Source organism: Trachemys scripta, chromosome 4 (genome assembly GCF_013100865.1).
Source record: "Trachemys scripta elegans isolate TJP31775 chromosome 4, CAS_Tse_1.0, whole genome shotgun sequence".
Classification (NCBI taxonomy): Eukaryota; Metazoa; Chordata; order Testudines; family Emydidae; genus Trachemys; species Trachemys scripta.
In genome coordinates this window covers 115,033,564-115,059,313 of record NC_048301.1, presented here as the reverse complement: position 1 = coordinate 115,059,313, position 25,750 = coordinate 115,033,564, and the positions used below count along the sequence as shown (strand labels likewise).

Sequence of the window (25,750 nt, the reverse complement as noted above, 5' to 3'; positions counted from 1 at the left end):
TCAACAAGACAAGGTTCTGGAGGCCCAAGCTGGCATGGAAAATGGGCTCAGAGGTAATTTCAGCTCATCGGGTGACAGTCTCAAGGGGATCTCTGTGACTGAACTCATCACAGTAGGGATAAGGTCCAGAGTGAGCAAGAGAAATTGGAGGATTGGGCCAAAAGACATCTGATGAGGTTAAACAAGGACAAGTGCAGAGTCTTGCACTTAGGATGGAAGAATCCCATGCACTGCTACTGGCTGGGGACCAACTGGCTAAGCAGCAGTTCTGCAGAAAAGGACCTGGGGATTACAGTGGATGAGAAGCTGGATATGAGTCAACAGTGCCAACAAGGCTAATAGCATATTGAGCTGCATTAGTAGGAGCATTACCAGCAGATTGAGGGAAGTGATGATACCCCTCTATTCAGCACTGGTAAGGCCACATCTGGAGGATTGCATCCAATTGTGGGCCCCCCCACTACAGAAAGGATGTGAACAAATTGGAGAGTCCAGTGGAGGGCAACAGAAATGATTAGGGGGCTGGGGCATATGACTTACGGGGAGAGGCTGAGGGAACTGGGGTTATTTAATCTGCAGAAGTGAAGAGTGAGCAGGGATTTGATAGCAGCCTTCAACTACTTGATGGGAGGTTCCAAAGAGGATGGAGCTCGGCTGTTCTCAGTGGTGGCAGATGAAAGAAAGGAGCAAGTTGCAGTGGGGGAGGCCTAGGTTGGATATTAGGAAACACTATTTCACTAGGAGGGTGGTGAAGCACTGGAATCGGTTACCTAGGGAGGTGGTGGAGTCTCCTTCCTTAGAAGTTTTTAAGGCCTGGCTTGACAAACCCCTGGCTGGGATGATTTAGTTGGTGTTGGTCCTGCTTTGAGCAGGGGATTGGACTAGATGACCTCCTGAGGTCTCTTCCAACCCTAATCTTCTATGATCCCTTCCTCTCTGTGGGCCAATCCTTGCTGTGTACGCCCGTGTCTCCACCCCTGCTTTGTGTGCCCCCCCATATCACCCCATCCCTTCCCCCCTGTGCTCCCATCTCTGCTGTGTGTGCTCCCCCTCCCCCATTCCTTCCTCCCTATGTGCACACCCCCCGTGTGCCCATTGCTGCTGTGTGACCCGCACAACCCTCCACCCTTTCCCCCATGCCTCCATTCCCATTGTGTGCACCCCACATATCCCCCCCATCCCTTCTCCCCTATGGATCCATCCCTGCTGTGTGCACCCCCCCAAACACATCTCCCATGCTCCTATCCCTGCTGACTGCTTTGTGCAGCCCATAACTCTCCACCCCTTCCCTCATCTCCACTGTGTGCAGCCCCACATCCTCCCTGTGCACGCCCCCTGACTCCTGTGTCCCCATCCCCACTGTGTAAACCCCCACATCCCTTCCCCCCTGTGTTCTCATCCCCACTGTGCACCCGCATTCTTCCAATCTAGCCCAGCCATCCCTACCACCTGCCCCCAGCTGCGCCATTTCCCCCACTCTCCCTGCACCCATGACCCCCTCTGCCATCCTGCCCTCGCCCTTGTCCCTTCCCCCACCATGTGCTGTGCCAGTCCGTATACGGTGAAATGAAAGCAGCGCTCCCATTGGCTGGCTGGCCCGGGAGGCGGGGTCCCTTGTTTGTGTTGGGGTGGGGGGCGGAGCCCACTGGGTGATGGGTCCTGTTGCCGATCACAGCCCTACCCCTTCCACCGCTATCATCCCAAGTCCAGCTCCTCCTGCTCAGAGCTCGGAGCTCTGCAGACAGAGCCAGGAGGACGGGACTGTTGTAGGTATGGCTGGGGGTGGGCGCTGACAGCCAGAACTCCTGGGTTCTAGCCCGGCTCTGGGAGGGAAGTGGGGTCAACGTGTATAACTAGCCCAAAAGAAACACACTTTGGGCATGTCTACACAGCAGCTGGGAGGTGTCATTCCCCACGTGGGTATTCAGACATGCGCTAGCTCTACTTGAGCTAGTACCCCAGTACAGTCCTGCCCAAGAACCTGGGACACATTTGTGTGACTAGCCCAAGCTGCTGTCTATGTTACCACGGCCACATGGCTATTTTAGCACGCTAGCTTGAGCAGAGCTTGCGCTGTCTGTTTACCTGCATTGGGAAGCATGTTCCCAGCTGCCGTGTTGACACATCCTGTATCACAAGCTAATTAACTCCACCCTCCCTTAGTTTCCCTCCACGAGCACAGTCCAAAAGGATCTTGGCAGTGAAATTCACCCCAGTGCAGAAGGAGCACCTTATAGAAAACTCAGAAGAGGAACAGAACACTGTAAGATGTTTTCTCCTTTCACAGCTTATCGATAAAAATGAGGTGAGTTTATTTCAAGGTGAATGAGCAGACAGGAAACGGGCAGCTTGTAAATGTGAATGTGGTTTCCGTTGCAACAATTGTGAGCTTCCTTTTTGGGGTGAATTTTAAAAGCCTAATTCAACCTAAACCAGCTCTCTTCAGCAATGCAAGGTAAGCACAGACTGAGTTATATTTCAATTGAACTAAATCATATTAGATACAGCTTTACGAAGAGATTCTAAATCTCTTATTAGGAGAGAAGAGGAGGTCTGAGTTGTTTGTTTTCTCCTAGAAATAGAGTGGCTGTAATCTCATAATTGTCTTTATTTAATCTCCAGGTACATGTCTTGTAGTTAAACTTTAAGGAAGAAATTTTTTGCTGTAGTTTGCAGACATCTTTGCAGATCTACATATGGAAAGAGAACATAGAGAACATTGTAGTTCTAACGTAAACATATGGAGGAAGTTAAGTATCAGGGGGTAGCTGTGTTAGTCTGTATCCACAAAAACAACAAGGAGTCCAGTGGCACCTTAAAGACTAACTGATTTATTTGGGCATAAGCTTTCATGGGTAAAAAACCCACTTCTTCAGATGGAGGAAGTTGGCATTGAGAAAAATCACTTAAAGGAGGACTTTAGTCCCTTTGCTGTGCACTTTATTGTTTGAATTCCCTCTCCAAACAAAACTCAATGACTTTCCCTAAGCAATTGGAATGTTCTATAATCCCCTCTGCACCATAAACTCTTTAGTAACGTGTTCAGGGGAAACATTTTAAAAAGCTTCTTTTGGAAGTTTTGACCCAACTTTTGTTTTACCTCTCTGGCTAATGAATTGCAGATGCCACAAACGCCCAACTCGCTCACACATTTACAGCAATCTCTCAGACCTAGGTCAATTTCAATGTTTTAAAAAAGGTGTTTTAAAGTTTATTTCCCATTGTTGATCATAACTGAAAATGTATGTTCCAGCAAAGGCTGGCGAATAAACTCTCAGCAGCAGCCGCCCTTCTGGGATACAAGGGTTTGTTCCAACTCAGCCGAGGCACTTCACTGCACCAGTGCTCATAATGGTGACTGTGGAGTGCCACAGAGGTGGTAATGGCTGGGGCTTGCTTGATTTCTGACAGGGCTACCTGCCAGTGACCAAACTGCTCTCTTTCACACACTCCTCCAAAAATCACATTTTTTTTTCAAGTTAGCCCCTGGATCAGAACCATTATTTGGAACCGACGGTGCCCATGTGGCTGCTCCGTATTATCACTGATGGGTAAAGTGCAAAGGACACAACCTGAACCTGCCTCTTGCTGGTGTTTGATATGAAAACTTGTCTAAAAAGCATTGCATGTCAGCCCCTGGTCCTAATCACATCAGCCACGCCATCAGGGGCTCATTCACCTGCACATCTACCAATGTGATATATGCCATCATGTGTCAGCAATGCCCCTCTGCCATGTACATTGGCCAAACCAGACAGTCTCTACGCAAAAGAATAAATGGACACAAATCTGAGATCAGGAATCATAACATTAAAAAACCAGTAGGAGAATACTTCAACCTCTCTGACCACTCAGTAACAGATTTAAAGGTGGCAATTTTGCAACAGAAAGGCTTCAAAAACAGACTCCAACGAAAAACTGTTGAACTTGAATTAATATGCAAACTAGATACTATCAATTTAGGCTTAAATAAAGACTGGGAATGGCTGAGCCATTACACACATTGAATCTATTTCCCCATATTAAGTAAGCTCGCACCTTCTTGTCAAACTGTCTTAAATGGGCTAACTTGATTATCACTACAAAAGATTTTTTTTCTCCTGCTGACAATAGCTCATCTTAAGTAATTAGCCTCTTAGAGTTGGTAGGGGAACTCCCACCTTTTCATGTTCTCTGTATGTGTATATATATCTCCTAACTATATGTTCCATTCTATGCATCCGATGAAGTGGGCTGTAGCCCACGAAAGCTTATGCTCAAATAAATTTGTTAGTCTTTAAGGTGCCACAAGTATTCCTGTTCTTTTTATCAGAGGGGTAGCCATGTTAGTCTGGATCTGTAAAAAGCAACAGAGAGTCCTGTGCACCTTTAAGACTGACAGATGTATTGGAGCATAAGCTTTTGTGGGTGAATACCCACTTCATCAAACGCATGTAATGGAAATTTCCAGGGGCAGGTAGAAATATGCAGGCAAGAATCAGTCTGGAGGTAATGAGGTTAGTTCAATCAGGGAGGGTGAGGTCCTCTGCTAGCAGTTGAGGTGTGAACACCAAGGGAGGAGAAACTGCTTTTGTAGTTGGCTAGCCATTCACAGTCTTTGTTTAATCCTGATCTGATGGTGTCCGATGCTGTATTCTGTTCTTTTTGTGGATACAGACTAACACGGCTGCTACTCTGAATCCAATCTCTCCACAATGCACCTGAGAGATGGAGAGAGAGAGTGTGAGTGGGGCAGACATGTCCAGAGGTGACATGAGACTTGGCCTTGCCTTAAAATCACCTAAAACACAGGCTTTTGCCCATGGTATTTCAAACTTTTACGGGAGAGGGCCCCTGAAAACCTCACCTCTGGTTACATATTTGTAGAGTTCCCGCAGCTCCTTCCTCTTTGTGGCCTACAGTCCTGAGATTGTGCAATCTTCTGAACAGACCCCATTTAACCGGTTACATGAGAATATTATTTGTTTGTGTAATTACTGGATGTTTCCTTATAGCTGTTCCTGCAACTTTATGATACCAGTAGGTGCATGGGGCTGTGGCTGCTCTCTGTGCCCTACAGGGCTACGCATGCTATTAATTTTTCAACAAAGAAAAAATAAAATAAATGATCCCTATCTTAGCTTAAATCTTCTAATTTGCCATTTGAGATCCTTCCTAATATCCCATGATGAGTGGAGGGAAGTTGCTGACTGATGTACTTGTGCAGTGACTGGGCAATATGCTGTCATATGAGGGCTGTTATAAAAATCAAGGAAGCATTGAAGATCAGTTTTAATTGGAGATGTTTTAGTTTCTTTGCTGAGGAAATAGCCATTTGCTTAAAGCTTTTCTGTTCTTCCTCTTAGATTTTTGTTTTGTGCATCTGTGTTTGAGCACCGAGAAAACTGAGAGAAATAAATCAAACAAAGGCCTCCAGATCTACTTTGTAGCTTTCTGGCTAATGGTAAGTTCATCACTCTCTGCATTTTGTGCATTTTGCCTTCAGATGGGCTAATTACAATCTGATGTCATTATAGTTTATCCATTCGATTTATGGGGGCTGATCAGTATGTCATAAATGTTCAAAATACCCCTGAGGCTTTCCAAGCTAGCACTGGTTCTCAGGACACATTTACTCCAGGACTCTGATGCACAGATTCCAGATTGTGCTAGGATATTTTCTGAATTAGGTATCCCCACCCCAGTGTTTGGAAATCCATTCAGATGATAAATACTATTCTAGCACATTTCATCCTAAAACGCCAACTGGCTTTACAAACAGTAACTAAGCTGCATGACACCCCTGTGAGTTAGAGGAGCACAATTGTCCCCATTTTACAGATAGGGAAACTGAGGCACAGGAAGACAAAACGAGCTATCCAGTGAGTTACTTGTGAGGAAAAGCACTGAGGAGTTATAAGCCCCAGTGACCTGCTCTCACCACTAGGCTACCCTTCTTCCTTCTAGATAGGAATAAGAGTTGTTATTCCATATTAACTATTAATAATGAGACTTTACACTGTATTTTAGTTTTTCCCCTGATACTGGTGATGGAAAACCAAAGCAGAATCAGTGACCTGCTTCAAAGTGCCCTTGACGATCTTCTTGAGGAAGACTTCAAAAGATTTAAAGACAAACTATCACATTCTGGCTTTAAGGGAAAAGGTACCATCCCCCGAGGTCGGCTGGAGAAGGCTAACAGGATAGATACTAAGAACATCCTGATGGCATTCTATGGTGGAGATGCTGCAGTTGATGTAACCATAGAAATTTTAGCTAAGATCAATGTCAGAGGGTCTGCTGCTAACCTCAAAAAAGACAGAGAGAAAGGTAAGAAATCTAAAGTTACTCTAAAACCTGGGAGTCTCCCCCAGGGCAGCAGCAACGGGAGCAGAAGGAAAAACAGGCTGATGGCAGGAATGACAAATTGTGAATCCCAGCTGGAAATGAGGGGGACTCAAAGCCGAGATGCCCATAGCAGATTTTCTGACCTGAACCCCTCCCTTTTCACCACTCAGCTGGCACAAGGGGAGCAGAGTCAGCCTGTAACTCTCCATCTGAGGAAATCCCCAGTTGGGGGGCATCCCCAGTGGGTGTAGATCCAACAAAGCGGTGCAGAGGGAGTGTCATGGACAGAGAGGTGGGGAGGAGGAGTAAATAGAGTGCATCCCCAGCTGGGGGACTGTCCTTTGGGGACCATTGGGAGCTGGCAAGTTAGAACAGGTCCCAGGCTGCTGTAACCTGTGCTGCACCTGGGACATAGAATCAAGGATGAGTAATTGGAAACTGATCACAGCAGAGAGTCTGGCCCAGTAGATTCTCACCAAACAGCTGACTGGCCCCAGGAGACCCTTCTGGAATTCCAAGCAGGAACTTTATCTTCGAGGTTATTTTTCACTGAAAACAAGCAAAACAAATCCAGTGCAATACAAACAGCCAAGGACCAGCAAACCTGGAGAGCTGCAGTTCCAAAGTCCCTCAGCTGCTTTTCAGTGTCCCACATGAGTGTAAGAGCCAGTGCCTATGGGGATCCACTCTTTAGTTAGACCCCCATGTGCTCTCCTGTTCCTCTCACCCACAGTGACAGTGGAGCTCAGCTGGGTTGATTCTGCCCGGGGTCCCTGGGATGGAACGCTCCAGGGCTGGCAGTGGGGCTCTCCCTAGAGTCCTTTGGCATTCACTGCCCTGGACAGTCCCCCAGGGTATGAGTTTAATATCCCCCAGAGCACAATGCAGGCAGCATTTATTTGTTGTTGACTATGAGCTCTGTTAAGAAGGCACGTCCTTGTGAAGTGACTGGGCAATCTCTCAGTTTGTATTTAAGTCTTTTAATCTCACAATCTGATGATGATGGAAAACATAACATCCCCCGTGGTGAGCTAGAGAAAGCCAATGTGTTAGATGTGCCTCAAACCTGTTAGAATGCTGTGAGGAACATGTGATGGATATAACCCCAGAAATCCTCAATCAGATCGACCTGAGACAGTCTGCTGCTAAGGTCATGGAGGAAACAAAGACGGGTAAAGAATCTAAAGTTGCCATGACTCCTGGGAAGCTCTTCTTCAATATTCCCCCTCCCACCAACCCCCCTACAAAGATACAGCAGAAGCAGGAACAGCTGCAGTCGGTTAATAGTACCGAGTAGGTTCCAAGACACAAGGGAAAGCCAGTGAGAGCCAGAGTGATTCAAAGCAGGCCCACAGGATTTTCCTAGTGTGCATGTGAAATTAGATGTTCTGGAAACATACAAGTTGCTATATGGATACTGTTTTTAGATTGGATCTTAGTGGAGAAACTGAGAATGAGAAATGGGGGTGAGAGCAAGTGATCTGGGGCACTGGGAGTACAGGACCAGACTCCTCTGTGTTCTACTCCTTTGCCTGGTGCGATGGCACAAGAAGTGTAGCAGGAAGTGGAAGGGGAATCCCCAGCTAGCACAGAGGCTGCACCTGTGTCACCATCTCGTGCAGTCCCTAGCACAGCAGGTGTGGAACGAGCACAATTCCTGCAGCTCTACTGACCCCTCGGGATCACAGCTGGCTGGTGTAATTTAGAAAAACCCTCAAGCTCAGGCCATTTGAGAACTAGCCCCAGCCTCAGAATCAGGGAGCTGCAATCTCGGGGGAGGGAGAGGAGAACAGCCAGAAACTGCTATGGCTGCAGATATGATGCACAGCAAAGCACCTGCCCCTAAAGGGCGATCTCGTGTCTTTTTGTTCCTGTTAGTTGTAGTTTCTAAAACTTTTTCCCGTGAGGACAGCCTTTAAACCTCAAACCAATCATGAGGGGTGAAAGGATGAAGCAGCTGTCAGCATTTCTGTAGCAAGAGGCTGAAGGGACCTTAATACACCCAGTGTGCTTTAACAACAGAATTACATGGATCTGTTTGAGATGTACCTACAGACTAACCCTTCCCATAGACTGGAGGTCAGCTCTGTGCATGCTGCTGCATTTGTGGTGGGCATGGGATCCATAGAGAGGGGGAGATGAGCTAGGGCAGAAAGCTGAGGAGTAGGAGTAAGGCCAGAGCAAGGCCAGGGTGGGATGTGGAAGGGAATGTGTTTTCCCCACCAAGTCCAATTGGACACATCACTAACTGACCTGGGGCTGTATGGGCTGTTTATTAGAGCAATTAGGACCCTGCATTCTCCCTCCACACCTGCATAAACGCCAGGTCCAATCTAGCCCTGTCCATGCAGGGGGAACCCTGGGACAATGTGACTCCATTGGAGCTGTGCTGCCAGGGAATGGGGGAGCAGGACAGGGTGGGAGGGCACAGGCCACGTCTCAGAGAGATTTTTGCAACATCATCATCATTGGGCCTCCTTGGGCCAGCATGACACCTCTTGAATGGAGATACAGGAATTCTTTGCGGTGACAGCAGCAGCAGAGAACTCTGATTTTGCTGGAAGAGGGAAACTGCTAAGGGACAAATATTAACTATTGCTTACATTTGTGAAGCTTTGACCTTTTACATCATTGTAACAACAAAAATATTGAAAAAACGTAATAGATAAATTAGGTGACACCGGCATTTCAATATCCAATGTTTTGTGAATTCTTGAATCAAAGAAATGCTTTGGAGAGACTGGTACGAATGCTTTTAGGCTCAGAAAACTTTTGTCAGCCTTGCTCCTGGCCAGCAATGATCAGAGAGACATTCAGTCCTTTATTCCCAGCAACCACAATCTTCATGAGCTCCCTGGCATGCATGGGAAGTGTGACCAACAGAGTACAGCAAATTGTCAATAGAAAATTGGGTTTTTGTCAAACAGGGTTTTTTCTTTTTTTGGTGAAAATTATCTGCTTTCTATGGGAAAAAAAACTTTTCATATGAAAACAGAAAAAAATTGGTTGTGAAATGCTGCTGGAGTGCTGTATGGGAGTCATAGTTCAGGTGTCTCATGACCCCTTTCTTCTGTATGGGCAGGGCTCCCTCTCTGGACTGCATCTCTGATGATGCTCCATGGTGGCTCGGCAAGAGAGAAAACCGTGGTGCATCATGGAAGATGAAGTCAAACTAGGGATCTTGGCCCCTAGAAGAGAATGGGAGCATGGGGGAACAAACCACAATTCCCATAACACATTTCAGCAGCATTTTTTTTAATCAAAATTTTGGTTTTCAGCCGAAACTTTTTGGCTTTCAAGGTTTTGTTTTGTTTTGTTTTTTCTACCAAAAACTCAACAATTTCCCAGGGGAGGGAGAATTTCTAACCAGCTCTAATATTCTCCCATGTGTGCTGCTCCTGCTCAGCAGTCTGATGTGGAGGGGAACAGGGTCAGAGCTCTACCTCCTCTCTGCTTCTCACTGACCCTTTGGGGTTCTGGGTTTCCCCAAGGATACAGTTCCCATGTTCCTCTGAGAGCAGGTACTGCAATTATCCCCGATTCTTGTGTGGGAATTACAAGGGTGTGCAATTAGAACCATGTTTTCTCCCTCCACATCTCCATAAACAGCAGGTACAATCTAGCCCTGTTATAACAATAGCGTAAGTGACACTGTAGTTACAGGTGAGGTGGCAATTCCACAATAAACCCCTGGATAGGATTTTCTAAATTGTGCATGTAAAGCAGCAGGGCAGATTGGCAGTGACTTGGGTTTTTTCTCTCCTTTCCTTTGCAGTGTGTGGGTGCAGGTTGCTAGCCAGGATTATCTGGGTAGATCTCACTTAATCATTTCCCTGCCATTGTGGAGGGGCTCAGGCACTGGTGCACCTCAGTCCCTCCTATCCTCTGCCTGGGACACACAATAATCTAGTCTCCTGTGGACTGTAATACTTTGGTCTCATTTTGGTTGTTGGGTTTAGTGTTCAGGGGCTGGGGGGTATTGAATGGAGGTCAGGTGGTTCCCTTCTGGCCTTAAACGCGATGGTATTATTGCAATTAATCTCCTTTGTTAGTTTTGCCACAGGAAAAGGTGAAAACATCAAAAGTTGAAGAAGAAACAAGAGGGAATGACAGACAAGGGGATCTGGGACCCTGTGCAGAGATACATCACGCCAAGGAGCAGGGAGTTGATAATTTGTCTCTGAAAGGCTTTGGTAAGACTGTACTTAGAATACTGCAACCACCTCTTAGTCCAATTATGATAGAAAGATACATCTCAAACAAGGGGAACTCAGAGAACAACAATAAATGTAATTAAAGGACTGTACTGAGCTACAAAGAAAGAACAAGTACACAACTGTTATGTCCAAAATATTAAAGAGGGACAAATCCCACACTGACACAGGTAGGACTCCTTCCTATGAAGAAGCCATTTGCTGTGCACTTATTGGGTCAATTTGCACTGTATTAGGAATTATGTCCGATGACCATTTGTAGAAATGGTCCACTGATAAATCATTTAATGCATTTTGGTTGGTCTATTTGCTCGTACTCAGGCTAGAACACATTTTTGTTTTTCTGAAGTGTGCTCATATGGTCTGGCCCTATGCACGCAGCCTGTAAACTGGTTTAATAGTGCCCATGGTTTAAAACATTTTAAAGGATGTTTTAACACTCTTAACATAGCATTCTGAAATGCTGCTGGAATGCTCTATTTGAGTCATAGTTCATGTGCCTAATGACCCCTTTCTTCTCTATGGGCCAGGCTCCCTTTCTGGACTACATCTCCCATAATGAAGTCAAGCTAGGGTTCTTGGCCCATAGAGGAGACAGGGCCTTCATAAGCAAGTCAGCTGTCCACTGAAACACTGGCACTCTACTTCCCATACTGCACTACTCAGGATTAGAGATGGGCCCCAACTAAATACCAAAAAAAGAAGAACAGGAGTACTTGTGGCACCTTAGAGACTAACAAATTTATTAGAGCATAAGCTTTCGTGGACTACAGCCCACTTCTTCGGATGCATATAGAATGGAACCAGTTTTTTCATGAGGTTGATGGATTTCCATTCCATACGGCTAAATGCAGTGCCTTGCATAATGACAGGTTTCAGAGTAGCAGCCATGTTAGTCTGTATCCGCAAAAAGAAGAACAGGAGTACTTGTGGCACCTTAGAGACTAACAAATTTATTAGAGCATAAGCTTTCGTGGACTACAGCCCACTTCTTCGGATGCATATAGAATGGAACCTTAGAGACTAACAAATTTATTAGAGCATAAGCTTTCGTGGACTACAGCCCACTTCTTCGGATGCATATAGAATGGAACCAGAAAGGTTCCATTCTATATGCATCCGAAGAAGTGGGCTGTAGTCTCATAGACTCATAGACTCATAGACTTTAAGGTCAGAAGGGACCATTATGATCATCTGGTCTGACCCCCTGCATGCTGCAGGCCGCAAGACCCTTCCCTGGACTCTACCGTTGAAGTCCCCAAACCTGTGTTTTAGTGACTTCAATTGGCTGAGACCCTCCTGCTAGTGATCCCTGCCCCATGCTGCGGAGGAAGGCGAAAAACCTCCAGAGGCTCAGCCAATCTACCCTGGAGGAAAATTCCTTCCCGACCCCAAATATGGCGATCAGTAATACCCCGAGCATATAGGCAAGAGTCTCTAGCCTGACCCTTGTTGGCCATTATGCTATTCATGTACCATTGCTTGGTTTTCCTTGGCTACTATGTTTTATCATTAAACCATTCCCTCCATAAACTTATCCAACTTAATCTTAAAACCAGACAGGTCCGTCGCCCCCACCGTTTCCCTTGGAAGGCCGTTCCAATATTTCACCCCTCTGACGGTCAGAAACCTTCGTCTAATTTCGAGCCTAAACTTCCCCCCGGCCAGTTTGTATCCATTCGTTCTCGTGTCCACATTAGTACTAAGCTGGAATAATTCCTCTCCCTCCCTTGTATTAACTCCTCTGATATATTTAAAGATAGCAATCATATCCCCCCTCAGCCTTCGCTTTGTCAGACTAAACAACCCAAGCTCCTCTAATCTCTTTTCATACGACAGGTTTTCCATTCCTCTGATCATCTTAGTCGCCCTTCTCTGCACCCGTTCAATGTTTAAAAAAGATGAACTCAAACTGGGAGACCAGAACTGCACACAGTACTCCAAATGAGGTCTCACCAGCGCCTTATACAACGGAAGCAGGACCTCCCTATCCCTACTAGATATACCTCGCCTAATACATCCCAAGACCGCATTGGCTTTTTTCACCGCCACGTCACATTGTCGACTCATAGTCATCCTGCGATCCACAAGGACCCCTAGGTCCTTCTCCTCTTCCGTTACTTCTAACCAATGCGTCCCCATCTTGTAACTAAAATTGTTATTATTCATCCCCAAGTGCATCACCTTACACTTTTTACTATTAAATTTCATCCTATTTCTGATACTCCAATTCACAAGCTCATTCAAGTCTCCCTGCAGAATATCCCTATCCTCCTCCGAGTTTGCAACTCCTCCCACCTTCGTATCATCCGCAAACTTTATCAGCCCACTCTTGCAATCGGTCCCGAGGTCAGTTATAAATAGATTAAATAAGATGGGTCCCAAAACCGAACCTTGAGGCACTCCACTAGTAACCTCCCTCCAACCCGACAATTCACCCTTTAATACGACCCGCTGCATTCTCCCCATTAACCAATTCCTTATCCACCTCTGGATTTTCATATCGATCCCCATGTTTTTCATTTTAACCAATAATTCCTCATGGGGTACTGTATCAAACGCTTTACTGAAATCCAGGTATATTAGGTTCACCGCATTTCCCTTATCTAATAAGTCCGTTACTTTCTCAAAGAAGGAGATCAGATTCGTTTGGCACGATCTGCCCTTCATAAAACCATGCTGTAATTTATCGCATTTGCCATTAACCTCAAGGTCCTCAACTAGTTTCTCTTTCAGAATCTTCTCCAGCACCTTGCACACTGATGTTAAACTAACAGGCCTATAGTTACCCGGGTCACTTTTTTCCCCTTTCTTGAAAATAGAACCACATTGGCTATTCTCCAGTCTAACGGGACCACCCCCGAGTTTACAGATTCATTAAATATAGTCGCTAATGGGCCTGCTATTTCCCGCGCCAATTCCTTCAATATTCTCGGATGAAGATCGTCCAGTCCACCCAACTTAGTCCCATTAAGGCGTTCTAGTTTTGTTTCTACCTCGGATGCGGTAATCCCCCATCCTGTATGCCCCTCTGTAACGGTGCTAGTATCCCTAATACCTTCATTGGCCTCATTAAACACCGATGCAAAATATTCATTGAGATATTGCGCCATGCCTAGATTATCTTTAATCTCCTCTCCGGCTATAGTCTTCAGCGGTCCCACTTCTTCTTTCTTTGCTTTCTTCCTATTTATATGGCTGTAAAACCTCTTACTATTGCTTTTAATTCCCCTCGCTAAGTCGAACTCTTCCCGGCCTTTGGCCTTTCTCACTCTATCTCTACATTCTCTGACTTCACTAAGGTAAGTTTCCTTACTGATCCCTCCCCTCTTCCACTCTTTGTATGCTTTCTGTTTTTTCCTAATCGCCCCTTTCAGCCGGTCGCTCATCCAGCTCGGTCTAAGTCTCTTGCTTAGTAATCTTTTTCCCTTTTTGGGGATACAGGCCTCTGTCAGCTCTTGCATCTTTAACTTAAAGTAATCCCAGGCTTCTTCTGCCTTTAGGTCCCTTAATACGTTTGCCCAATCCACTTCCCTTACCAGTCCCCTTAATTTGTTAAAATTGGCCTTTTTAAAATTATAAACCCTAGTCTTTGACTTAATTCTGGTACTCCTTCCATTTAGTTTAAACCGAATTAGCTCATGATCACTGGAGCCCAAGTTGTCCCCCACTACCACTTCCTCAACAAGGTCCTCACTACTTACCAGAATCAAATCTAAAATGGCCTCCCCCCTCGTCGGCTCAGCTACCACTTGATAAAGGAATTGATCAGCAAGCACATCTAGGAACATCTGAGCCCTATTATTGCTACTAGCGTTTGTTCCCCAATCTATATCCGGGAAGTTAAAGTCCCCCATAATTACACAGTTTCTATTAGTATTTACCTCCCTTAATACATTAAACAGTTCCTTATCCATATCCTGGGTCGATCCCGGCGGTCTATAGCACACCCCAAGCACTATCCCCGGAGAGGCTCTAGTAGTCCTTTTACCTTGCTTGATTATCGCCCAGACGGACTCCGTGTTATCTATTCCATCCACTATTATTTCTTTACAGCTTATTTCACTATTGACATACAATGCCACCCCCCCACCTTTACCTTTATCCCGGTCTTTCCTAAACAGCGCATACCCCTCCATACCTGCGTTCCAGTCGTGACTGCCATTCCACCACGTTTCAGTTATTCCTACGATATCCGGTTTCAATTCTCGGACCAAGAGCTCCAATTCCTCCATTTTATTACCTAGGCTTCTCGCATTGGTGTACAAACAGCCTAATGTATGTCGTTTAGCCTATCTCCCATTAGTAGCACTGTATGTTGCGGGCCTCTTTGTGTTCGTCCCCCCTGTCCTTCCTATGTCCAATCTCATCTCCCCGGCTATGTCTCCTCTTATTACACTCTGCTTTTCAATACTGGAAACTGGCGTGGAGATTAACTGTGCATCTCCCAACCATCTCCCCAAACTTCCTAGTTTAAAGCTCTTTTGATAAGATGAGCCAGCCTCCCTCCCAGAAGTCTATTTCCTTCCCTACTCAGGTGAAGCCCATCTCGCGAGAACAGGTGTCTGTCCCCGAAAGCCTCCCAGTGGCCATACATCCCAAAGCCCTCCTTATAGCACCACTCCCTTAGCCAACTATTTATCCTCACAATCCTATCAGCCCTTTGCTGCCCTTCCCTCGGAACGGGCAGAATCCCACTAAAGATAACCTGAACCTCTATCTCCTTGAGAGTCTTCCCCAGCCTGGCATAATCTCCCTTGATTCTCTCTAACGAGAACCTAGCCGTGTCATTCGTTCCTACATGAAGGATTATCAAGGGGTTCTTACCTGCTCCTTTTAGGATCCTTTTCAACCGCAGGTCCACATCGCGTATCTTTGCCCCAGGTAGACAGCACACCCTTCTGTTCTCCGGGTCCGCCCTGGTCACAGGCCTGTCCAACCTCCTCAGTAAAGAGTCTCCAATTACATACACCTGCCGTCGCCTGGCAACAGTGCGATCTAGTAATCTAGTCTCTGATCCCTCTAGTCCTGACCTGTGTCTGTTCCTATCTTCTCTTATGCTCCCCCTTATGCCTTCCTGTATCCTCTGGTGGCCCATAATTGGTGCTGTCTCCATCAACTCCTCCCCCCCCTCTCTCGGACTAGCAGCTCTTCTCTTCTTCCTCACCCTCCCACCTTCAGTCACCACCTGCTGCCCCTCTACCTCGGTATCCAAACACTCAAACCTATTCCTGAGTTCTATTCCCCCCTCACTGGCCCTCCTTTTCCTTGGCCTACTTCTCACAGTCACATGCTTCCACTTCCCTTGATCTCCCCCTTCCATTCCCCTCTCGCTGTCATCTACTACTGCCTCATTCTGCACCCTAGAGCCTTCCCCTTCAGCCCCGCCTTGCCTATCCTCCATCAGCTGCTCAAACCCCCGCCTAAACTCCACCAGAGTCTCTACCTGCATCTCCAGCCCCTTAATCTTTTCCTCCAGTAACACTATAAGGCGACACTTCATACAAACATACCTTTGTTCCAGGTCTCCTGCTAGGACTATATACATACCACAGCTCCCACATGTCGCCATCTGCATTCTGTCTGCTGCTGCTGCTTGGCTCATGGCTGCTGCACTCTCTGCCCACAGCACCTGGGGAAATGGAGCACACACCACGCCCCACCCTCCTGCCTCCCCCTTGCCCTCCCTCTCAAACTCCCCTGTTAGCCGCCCTGTTTGCTGCCTCTGTGCCGCTGCTCGCACGAAAGCTTATGCTCTAATAAATTTGTTAGTCTCTAAGGTGCCACAAGTACTCCTGTTCTTCTTTTTGCGGATACAGACTAACACGGCTGCTACTCTGAAACTAAATACCAGTGTCCAATCCTGTCCTTCAGTGGTTGGAGTGGCAGTATCAAGGAATGGGGGTGAAGCAGAGAAGGGTATCTAGAGGTGAGAAAAACAGAAAGGGATTAAAAGAGCTAGCAAACAGGAGAGAAGAGAAAACATAACCAGGAAGCAAGAAGAGAAGTAGTTAGAAATAACAAAAGAAAACAAACGGTACTTACTGGGGAGAAAAGGAGGAGAATAGAAAAAATCAGACAAAACTAAAAGAAAAAATCAGAAGGAACAAAAAAAAAAAAAGGAATGAGCTAAATTATCCTTATTCAGCAAAGCACTTGAGCAAATTCTTAACTTTAAGCGCATGCTCAAATCTCATTTATTGTAAGGGGACTTCAATCTGTGCTTAAGGGAATTGCTGAATCAGAACCAAGATGAGAGATGATCATATACAAAATAATTAAACGATAAAAGACAAGAGACTAATTTTAATATGTAAAATTCTAGCAAAATGTCAAGTCACATGATGGTGGGAATGCTGGGAGACCAGAAAGAATAGAATGTCACCAATATCTTGTCCTGTCCAACCTTTGGATATAACCGATGAATGGCAGTTCAAATGACCTCTGTTTGAACAACTGTACTCAGTATGTCTAATGCTTCATGCCATTTTCATTGAATTAGATTATCAGAAAAAATATAGAGAACACATACAAGAAGAATACCAAGTAATAGAAGATAAGAATGCTCGCATGGGTGAACATGTAAGTCTAGACAAAAGATACACAGAACTGCTTATTGTAAAGGAACATCGGCAGCGGGAGGAGAAAGAACATGAAATAATCACCAGAGGAAGGAAACACACAGAACTGATGGCTCACCAGACCAGTCTCACTAAGATTAATGTTTTATTTGATCCTAGTAGAAATCAACAAAGCCCAAAAACTGTTGTGCTGCAGGGAGCTGCTGGAATTGGGAAAACAATGACAGCAAGAAAGATCATGTTGGACTGGGCAGCTGGAAAACTCTATCAGAAAAAGTTTGATTATGTTTTCTATATAAATTGTAGAAAGATAAATCATGTTACTGAAGAGCAAAGTGTTGCTGATTTGGTTTTAGACAATTGTCCTAATGGAGAAGGACCAATTAAAGAAATCTTTGAGAAGCCAGAAAAACTCCTATTCCTAATAGATGGTTTTGATGAATTGAGTTCTTTGCTAGACATTGATGAAGTTAGACTGTGCACTGACCCATTTGAGAAGAAGCCAGTGAAAACTGTACTGTGCAGCTTATTGAGAAAGAAAGTTCTTCAAAAATCCTTCTTATTGATCACTACAAGACCAACTGCTCTGGAGAAACTAAAGCAGAATTTAAAATTTCCATGTTATGCAGAGATAATGGGATTTTCTGGAGAAGAAAGGAAAGAATATTTCTATAAATTCTTTTGTGATGAAAAGAAAGCAACACAAGCCTTTAATTTTGTCAAAGAAAATGAAATGCTCTTCACCATGTGCTTTGTCCCCATTGTGTGTTGGATCATCTGCACGGTTATGAAGCAACAGATGGAAAAAAGGGAAGATCTTTCACAAACTTCAAAAACAACCACCTCGGTATATTTGCTCTTTCTGTCCACTCTGCTAACTGATCATTTTGCTGACTTAATACAACAGCCTAAAACTACTCTGTGGAACCTTTGCTCGTTGGCTGCAGATGGAATTTTAGAACGAAAAATACTGTTTGAAGAAGGTGACCTGAAGAAACACAATTTATCCTTGTCTAACATTCAGTCTCTCTTTCTGAATAAAAATATTTTTCAGAAAGATACAGAATGTGAAAGTGTCTACAGCTTCATTCACTTGAGTTTCCAAGAGTTTTTTGCAGCTCTCTTCTATGTGCTAGAGGAAGATAAACAGACAATGACAAAAGATGTGAACAACTTGCTAAAAATTTATGGACCATCTAAAAATAATTATTTGATGTTAACAGTACGTTTCTTGTTTGGTCTCTTAAATAAAGAGAGACTAAATGACATGAAGAAAAAATTACATTGTAAAACATCATCTAAAATAAAGCTGGATTTGTTGAAGTGGTTTGAAGCAGAAGCTAAAAACATCTCCCTTCTGCCTTACAAGACCTATGGGGAACTACGTGACCAGTTTGAGTTGTTTCATTGTTTGTATGAGAGTCAGGAAGAAGAGTTTGTGAAAAGCGCAATGGATAATTTCCAAGAAATTAGATTGGAACACATCAGGTTTACAACAATGGATGAAATTGCTCTTTCATTCTGTGTAAAGAACTGTTGTAGTAAGCAATCACTTTACCTGTGTAATTGTACTCTTGGGATTGGAGAACGAGAAGAAGGATGGATAGCAAAGCTACGGAAATGGTTATTTCCTCTGTAAGTATCACAGTTTATTTAGTATTAATCAGTAAATCCTTAGAGTGACATCTCATCGTATCACCATTATAATGCCCCGTTTTTCAACGGATTATAAGATATTTGCAGATTTGTCTTGGTCTTTTCCTGTAAAATGAGGTTAAACTGTCCCTCTGGGCCTGGTCGGGTCGAGGTAGCTGAGTCAGAAAACCTCAGGATTGAAGGTTAGGCAGGAATAGGGATGCAAGGGTTAAGCAGAAGGACCCAGAAACAGCTGGGACCAATTAGCTTCCTGGGAAACGAGCTTGGATCAGATAGATGGATGAGGAAGTTAGCTGCTATGGGCTGGAGTGTTTAGCTAAGTACCTGTCTGCATTGAAGGAGCTGGACACCAGAACTGGAGCAAACATTTTAGCTTTGCCAGTTTTACCAGTGCTGTATAGAGGAGAAATGTAACCTCCTTGTTCCTATTATATATATTCCTGTTTATACATCCAATGATCCCATTAGCCCTTTCAGCTGCAGCATTGCACTGGGAGATCATGGTCAATTGGTTCTCCATCAAACTCCAAGTCCTTTTCAGAGTCACTGCTTTCAAAACTACAGTTCCATATTATAAGTATGCCCATATTCTTTACTCCTTCCATTTGACCTGTCAAAAGGCATGGTGTTTGTGTGGACCAGTTTACCTAGAGATCCAGAGAGCTCAATATAAGTGACCTGTCCTGTCCTACAGCCTAGTCACAGTAGCAAATGAGTTAGACCTGCCCAGGTCCTTGAGCACCTGAATAGCAAAAGGAAAAGGTATAAGGGCTAGAAGCTGGGTCTGCAGAGCCTGGGACAACTGATATTCCCACAGTGCCATCAGGAGGCCAGGCAGAGGCTCAGTTCTATGGAGAATAGGTGCTGCAGGAAGTACTGCCCAAGAGATCCAGAGTGAGGTACCGTGTGGCCCTCTGATTGGCCAAGTGCACTATTTAACCCCAGGGGTTGCCCCAGGAAGCTGTCTGGGCTGCCACACAGAATTTGGCCTGCTGCAGGGCCAGACTTTGCTTGGTCTCCTGATCTCCGGCCTCTGACTTTAGCCTGATTCTGACCCTGACCCTTGCCTACAGAACCTGGCTCTTGTGATTCATCCAACTCCTGCCTAGCAACTACTGTCCCTAGAGAGCAGATCTCAGCCCAGCTGTGACCACTAGGCCAGACCACCTACGTCCCAGTCCCTCACAGCCACAAACAATTCAGAAGATTCTCAAATGGAAGCTGACTGTAGCTCAGCTCCTGCTGCTCCTGTACTCTGCACTGGCACCCAGCCAGCTCCCTGAAGCCCTCAAGCAATCACCCCTTGTTCCCTCTCCACTAGCCTTAGCATCTTCCCGAAAGCTACAATCCAAGCCATGCTGTTTCCTGCACTGCCCAGTTACTGGCCATGTCACCGGTGTTCCCCAGCCATTAGTCAACATCTTACAATACAGCTCCACCTTGCTGCTGATGGCAGTAGTGCTACTGCATTCTCCCTCCTGGAGAGGAGAGAGATCACTCTGTGTATGGGCTCTGCTGGGCAGTATCCTTAATTCCTTGTCTGTAATGTGTGCAGCACCCAACTGCGAGATGTCTCCTGCCCACCCCCTTCCCTCAACTTAGTTATGGGACAATGGGAAAGGGGCATTATTTGGGATAGTCTCCTCCTGCATAGATCCTACTCCTGAGTCAGGGGCAGGTGCTGGCAGCAATGAGCAATTCACAGGCTGCTGTCACTACTGCAAAGCTTTAGGGTCTTTCCAGTGCTGCTCTCAGATCTGAGGATCCAAAGATCCACCAAATAGCGCATTAACTCACTCCAGCTGCTAATGGATCCAAGAGGCCAAAACTACAGTACAGACAAGGATCAGTGTAGTATATGGGAATCTGTGTCCCACCCACTGGGTCCTGATAACTAGATCTGGAAGAAAAGTTTTTTTTCTGATGAAAAATGCTCTGTTTGTAAAACTGAAATTTTCCATGGGGATTTTAGTTTTGTCAAAAAAAAAAAAAGATTTTATTTTGAGGAAATATAAAGTGGCTGCCTCCCTGAAAGGCTCTTGTGAGTTTCATTTTCTGTTAGTGAAATCGACAAAAGCTTTCCCAGAGGGTTGCTTTGGCAGTGTGCAGGGTTGTTCTGCCACCCCCTAGCTCTGGGGCAGAGAAAGGCAGAGGACCTGCAATGCATCCCCACCTCTCACCTAGCTTTGGGGGATGGACAGGCCTGTTGTTTTGATGTTTTATCCTGATTTGGGGCAAAAAATTGTCTGAAAAAGTGAAATTTTCCATGGAAAGGTCTACCCTTTTTTTCATCCAGTGCTACTGGTAACAGCTGTGTGTGTGGAAGGGGATTGCAAAATCTCTGTGCCACTAGAGATGAGTCCCCTTGACTCCAAATTAGGTCCATTAGCCTGAAAGCATCAGCATCATCTTCATGATTCTTCCCATGCCATCAGGGCAGAAGGCAGACATCGAACAATGCCAATCCTCCCTGTGCTGGGCTTCTTTTCCATGTCTTTTATATTCAGCTGTAATAATTCCACTTCAGTCTTTATTGAGCTACAGAATGTGCCTCTAGGTCAGTCTCTCTGTCACTTGCCCTGGAGTTGACAAAGAAAGGCTTATTTTGGAAGCCTCTTATGAACATTGTTAAAAGAAGCCCCAAGTGTGTCTCTTTTTCCATATTGTATTGTTGTACAGTAGGTAGCTGTGCCCATTCTAGGACCTGTTCACTACTTATTCTGTCCATCCTTTTTATGTTGAATAGTCTATTCAGACACTAGCAATGAACTCTGTTTAATTTCCATTGAATGGATTTCCATATTGATGGATTTCAGTTTTGATAATTTTGCTAATCACATTGGACTTCCGTATTGATGGAAATACAGCACTCGCTTCACCTATTCTGGGCTTTACATGAAACACAATCACCATTATCATGAATGAGGCTGCCAAGATAAGTAAATTTATTCCGTTTTTCAAGGCTTCATCTCTCAAATAGATAAAACTATTGGTACATACATTTATTTTGATAACTTCTGTTTTTAACTGATTAATAATAAGACCTAATTGCTTGGCAGAATTTGCAAGACCTGTCTTTCATTGCATATCTTCAACTCATTTATTTATAAGAAAAATGTCACCTGCAAAGTCAAGGTCTCCAAACTCCCCATGTATCCACACACTGCCCATTTCCATACTGACAGTCAGTCAAAGTCAATAGCAACTCCAAAAAAAAAAAAAAAAAAAGAGGCACAAGATACAACCTTGCTTGACACCAGAATTAACATTAAACCAGTCTGCTAACTCTTGGTTTATCTTTATTGTGCACAGAGCATTCTGACACAAATTTATAATAATTTGAATGATTTTGTCTGCCACTTGGTTTCCCTATTTACACTGTCAAATGTCTTTTGGGAACAATATTCAAGACTACTGGCAACTGCCATTTATTATTTGGTTCTAAGGCAGGGGTAGCCAACCTGAGCCTGAGAAGGGGCCAGAATTTACCAATGTACATTGCCAAAAAGCTACAGTAATATGTCAGCAGCCCTCACCCCCCACTCCCAGTGCCTCCCGCCCACCGTCAACCCCTCCAATTAGCGCCTTCCCCTCCTTCCCCACACCTCCCAATCAGCTGTTTTGTGGCGTGCAGGAGGCTCAGGGGGAGGGGGAGGAGCGAGGTCATAGCAGGCTCAGGGGAAGGGATGGAGTGGGGGCAGAGATTGTGGCAGAGCCAGGGGTTGAGCAGTGAGCACCCCCCTGCACATTGGAAAGTTGGCATCTGAAGCTCCAGCCCCAGAGTCGGTGCCTATACAAGGAGCCGCATATTAACTTCTGAAGAGCCGCATGTGGCTCTGGAGCCACAGGTTGGCCACCCCTGCTCTACGGTCTACACAATTTCTACCTGGCCAAAAACCAGCTTACCGTTCTCTAAATCTGCTATATATGGCTTTTAAAGCTTGTCTACATGAAGACATCCAGGAAAGTTAATTTGAATGAACTAAAGACATAAATTTGAAGTGGATTAATTATACTATGTTAAATCCCTGCGGGGATGCTGCTATGCAGAATTAAAGTGGCCTTAATTAGGTTTAGTTTAATTCACTTCCAAAAGCCATTTAAATTCTGAATAACAGTGTCCACACAGGGATTTAATGTGGTTTAATTTAGCCACTTCAAATTCACACTTTTAGTTAATTCTGATTTAGGATGATTGCACAGAAAACTTTCCCTGGGCCTGAAAGAAGTGTATTCTTGTGCCATTTGTCACAATCACTCAAATCTTCTTTGTAAGGGAGTTTGATTAAGAACCCTCTTTCCCATTCTTCTGGGATATATTCCTTCTCCCTTGCCAAACTGAAAAGGCATAGCAGGATTTTCACTGAAAGAAGCAGCTCACCCATAACCCTCTTTTATATGACAGGTTTCAGAGTAGCAGCCGTGTTAGTCTGTATCCGCAAAAAGAAGAACAGGAGTACTTGTGGCACCTTAGAGACTAACAGATTTATTAGAGCATAAGCTTTCGTGGACTACAGCCCACTGATATGCATCCGAAGAAGTGGGCTGTAGTCCACGAAAGCTTATGCTCTAATAAATCTGTTAGTCTCTAAGGTGCCACAAGTACTCCTGTTCCTCTTTTATATGGCCGAGCCACTAGATGGAGCAAATACTACACAGGATTAGTGTGGGTTACGCCACTCTTAGGAATGAATAACTAACATGACACCAGAACAATGGACTGTGGTGTCTTCATATGCTTCCCTTTGTTTTCTTTTTAAAGAGGATAATAAATGTCTGCTGTGGAATAAAACCTACCCCATCATCTTCGGGAAAAGCGATGGGAAATCTGCATTTAGGAAATGATATTTAAAACTCGCATTCTCTCTTCTAGGAACCCACTGATGAAAGATCCAAGAACTTCAGCTGCATATGCATTGTTGCAAGGACTGAAGGATCCAAACTGTAAACTAAAGACAATATCGTAAGCAAACTCCTCTCTTACAGCCCTTTTGTTACTGCTGCTATACCAGGAGTTTGGCAGCAATGCATTTCTGCACATTGCCTGGTAAACTCTATATTCTGTTTGAAATGTATTTCTGAGCTGCAAATCATAGTAAACATCTAAAGAATCAACTCCATGAAAACACTAAACTAACCGTGTGGCAAACCCTTGTCTCTGCCCCCGCCCAGTAAGTAGGCCAGGTGCTGGGCTGATGCACAAGGTGGAGGACTCCTCCTCACCCAGGGCAGAGAGCGACGGTGGAGTTTCTTCACAGAAACTAATTCATCCTAATGCTAATGGTGAGAGAGAGAGAGAGAGAGACCCACCCTCTGCAGAGCGTCTCACACATCCAGCCTACCCCTGCACAGAGGAATAAAGGGTTGCTCTGTGGCCATTGAGAAAGGTGCTGGATTTGCCCAAATGTTCTCTTCCTTAAATTGTCTCCTGGGGACAGTGGGGTGATTGTTGAATGTGCAGAGACTTGGGACACTAGGGTAAGTGACCTAGTGACCTTCATTTCCTGCTAGCTGAGAACTTGTCTGCAGCTCACGTATGGCCCCCTAGTAGCCTGTCTAAACTATGGCTCTGTGCAGGTACTACAAATGCTACAGTTCTTACTTAGGGCTTAATGTACAGTGAGCTGGGGAACCGTGCACCAACTGGCTGTGTGGGACCTGCTGCTGCACACTAAATTTCCTTAGCACACTTTGACCCTCCCACTCAAGATTGTCCTGTTATTTATTTTAATGTCTTTCCATTGTGATACGTGTTTTGTCCTTTACTGAACAAAAGTTAATCACACTTGCTCTGTTTTTGCTTTTCATTTCATCCCCACCTCTGTCTGTTCTGTCCTGTCTCAGGACCTGCCCAGCTGTGCGTCCTTCTAAGCCACTTGACACCCTTCCATCCCATTCCCCTGAACATCCTACTGTGTGCCAAGGGAACAGGGACCTAGGAAAAGACAAGGCACTACAAGTGGGCATAACAAACAGATCGCGGGTAGGGGAACAGAAAGGGAAGGGGGAGGGAAAGGGAGGAGAAGGATAAATTACAGTCACAATTACTAATCAATCATGTCCATATTTTTCATGTTTCTGAAGGTAAGGTAGACAAGTATTTTGTAGACAAGGGTATATTGTTTTCTAGGCAAAAAAACTGTAAATCATCAAGATTATTCTTTTATGAATTCTGGTGTGAGAATGCTGCTAGAATCTGATCCTGTAATACCGTCATCATGTAATTAGTCTCCGGGAAGTAAAGGGGACACTGCTTTACTTAGTAATTAATTATTTAGTAGGAAGGACTATTTGTGTGAGGCAGGATCAGGCCCCTGTTAGCAGGCCTGTATTTCCTGAAGTGTTGTTAAACTGTCCTGTCTCCCTAGTGTAACTGTACTGTGAAGTTTTATCCATAGTTTTTAGACCTCCAGAATTAAATTTTAGGCTCCCTAGAAGTGGGAGAAGGCTCCTGCTCTCTGATAGGCTTGGGATGGGTGCATCAAAAGAAATCTCTGGGGGGTCTGGCTGCCTCAGCTGTAAACCTCTGGATTGACCAGATGGTCAGAGCTCCTCCAGACCAGATCACATGCTTCACTGATTCTGTGCCTGCATTGCCTCAACATGCCCATAATGCTGCTTGCAGCTCTGCATTCAGATATCATAGAATCATAGAATATCAGGGTTGGACTCTTTCCAATTTTTCCACATCCTTCTTGTAGTGTGGGGCCCAAAACTGGACACAGTACTCCAGATGAGCTGGAGATGGGACACTGGATGGAGTGGACCAGTGCTCTGAGATGGTACAGATAACCCATCTGTCTAAGATGCCTGGCTGGGGTGTCTTGCTCACATGCTCAGTCATACACTGATCTCCAGATTTGGGGTTGGGAAGGAATTTCCCCCATGTCAGATTGGCAGGGACTTGGACGGGGGAGGGAGGTTGTCATCTTCTGCAGTGTGGGGCTCAGATCTCCTGCTGATATTATCTGT

General features: G+C 45.0%; 1 protein-coding gene across 1 annotated transcript in view; it reads left to right on the top strand.

Annotated features, from left to right (window-relative positions):
* Positions 1 to 2,115: 2,115 nt before the first annotated feature.
* LOC117877412 (NACHT, LRR and PYD domains-containing protein 3-like) overlaps positions 2,116 to 25,750 on the top strand; it is a 44,747-nt gene continuing 21,112 nt past the window's right edge. The window contains exons 1-6 of the mRNA XM_034770527.1: positions 2,116 to 2,305; positions 5,346 to 5,443; positions 6,010 to 6,309; positions 10,380 to 10,520; positions 17,044 to 18,757; positions 23,652 to 23,741. Coding sequence (XP_034626418.1) covers positions 6,030 to 6,309; positions 10,380 to 10,520; positions 17,044 to 18,757; positions 23,652 to 23,741 — 2,225 coding nt within the window. The 5' untranslated portion in view covers positions 2,116 to 2,305; positions 5,346 to 5,443; positions 6,010 to 6,029. The remainder of the gene's footprint in view (positions 2,306 to 5,345; positions 5,444 to 6,009; positions 6,310 to 10,379; positions 10,521 to 17,043; positions 18,758 to 23,651; positions 23,742 to 25,750) is intronic.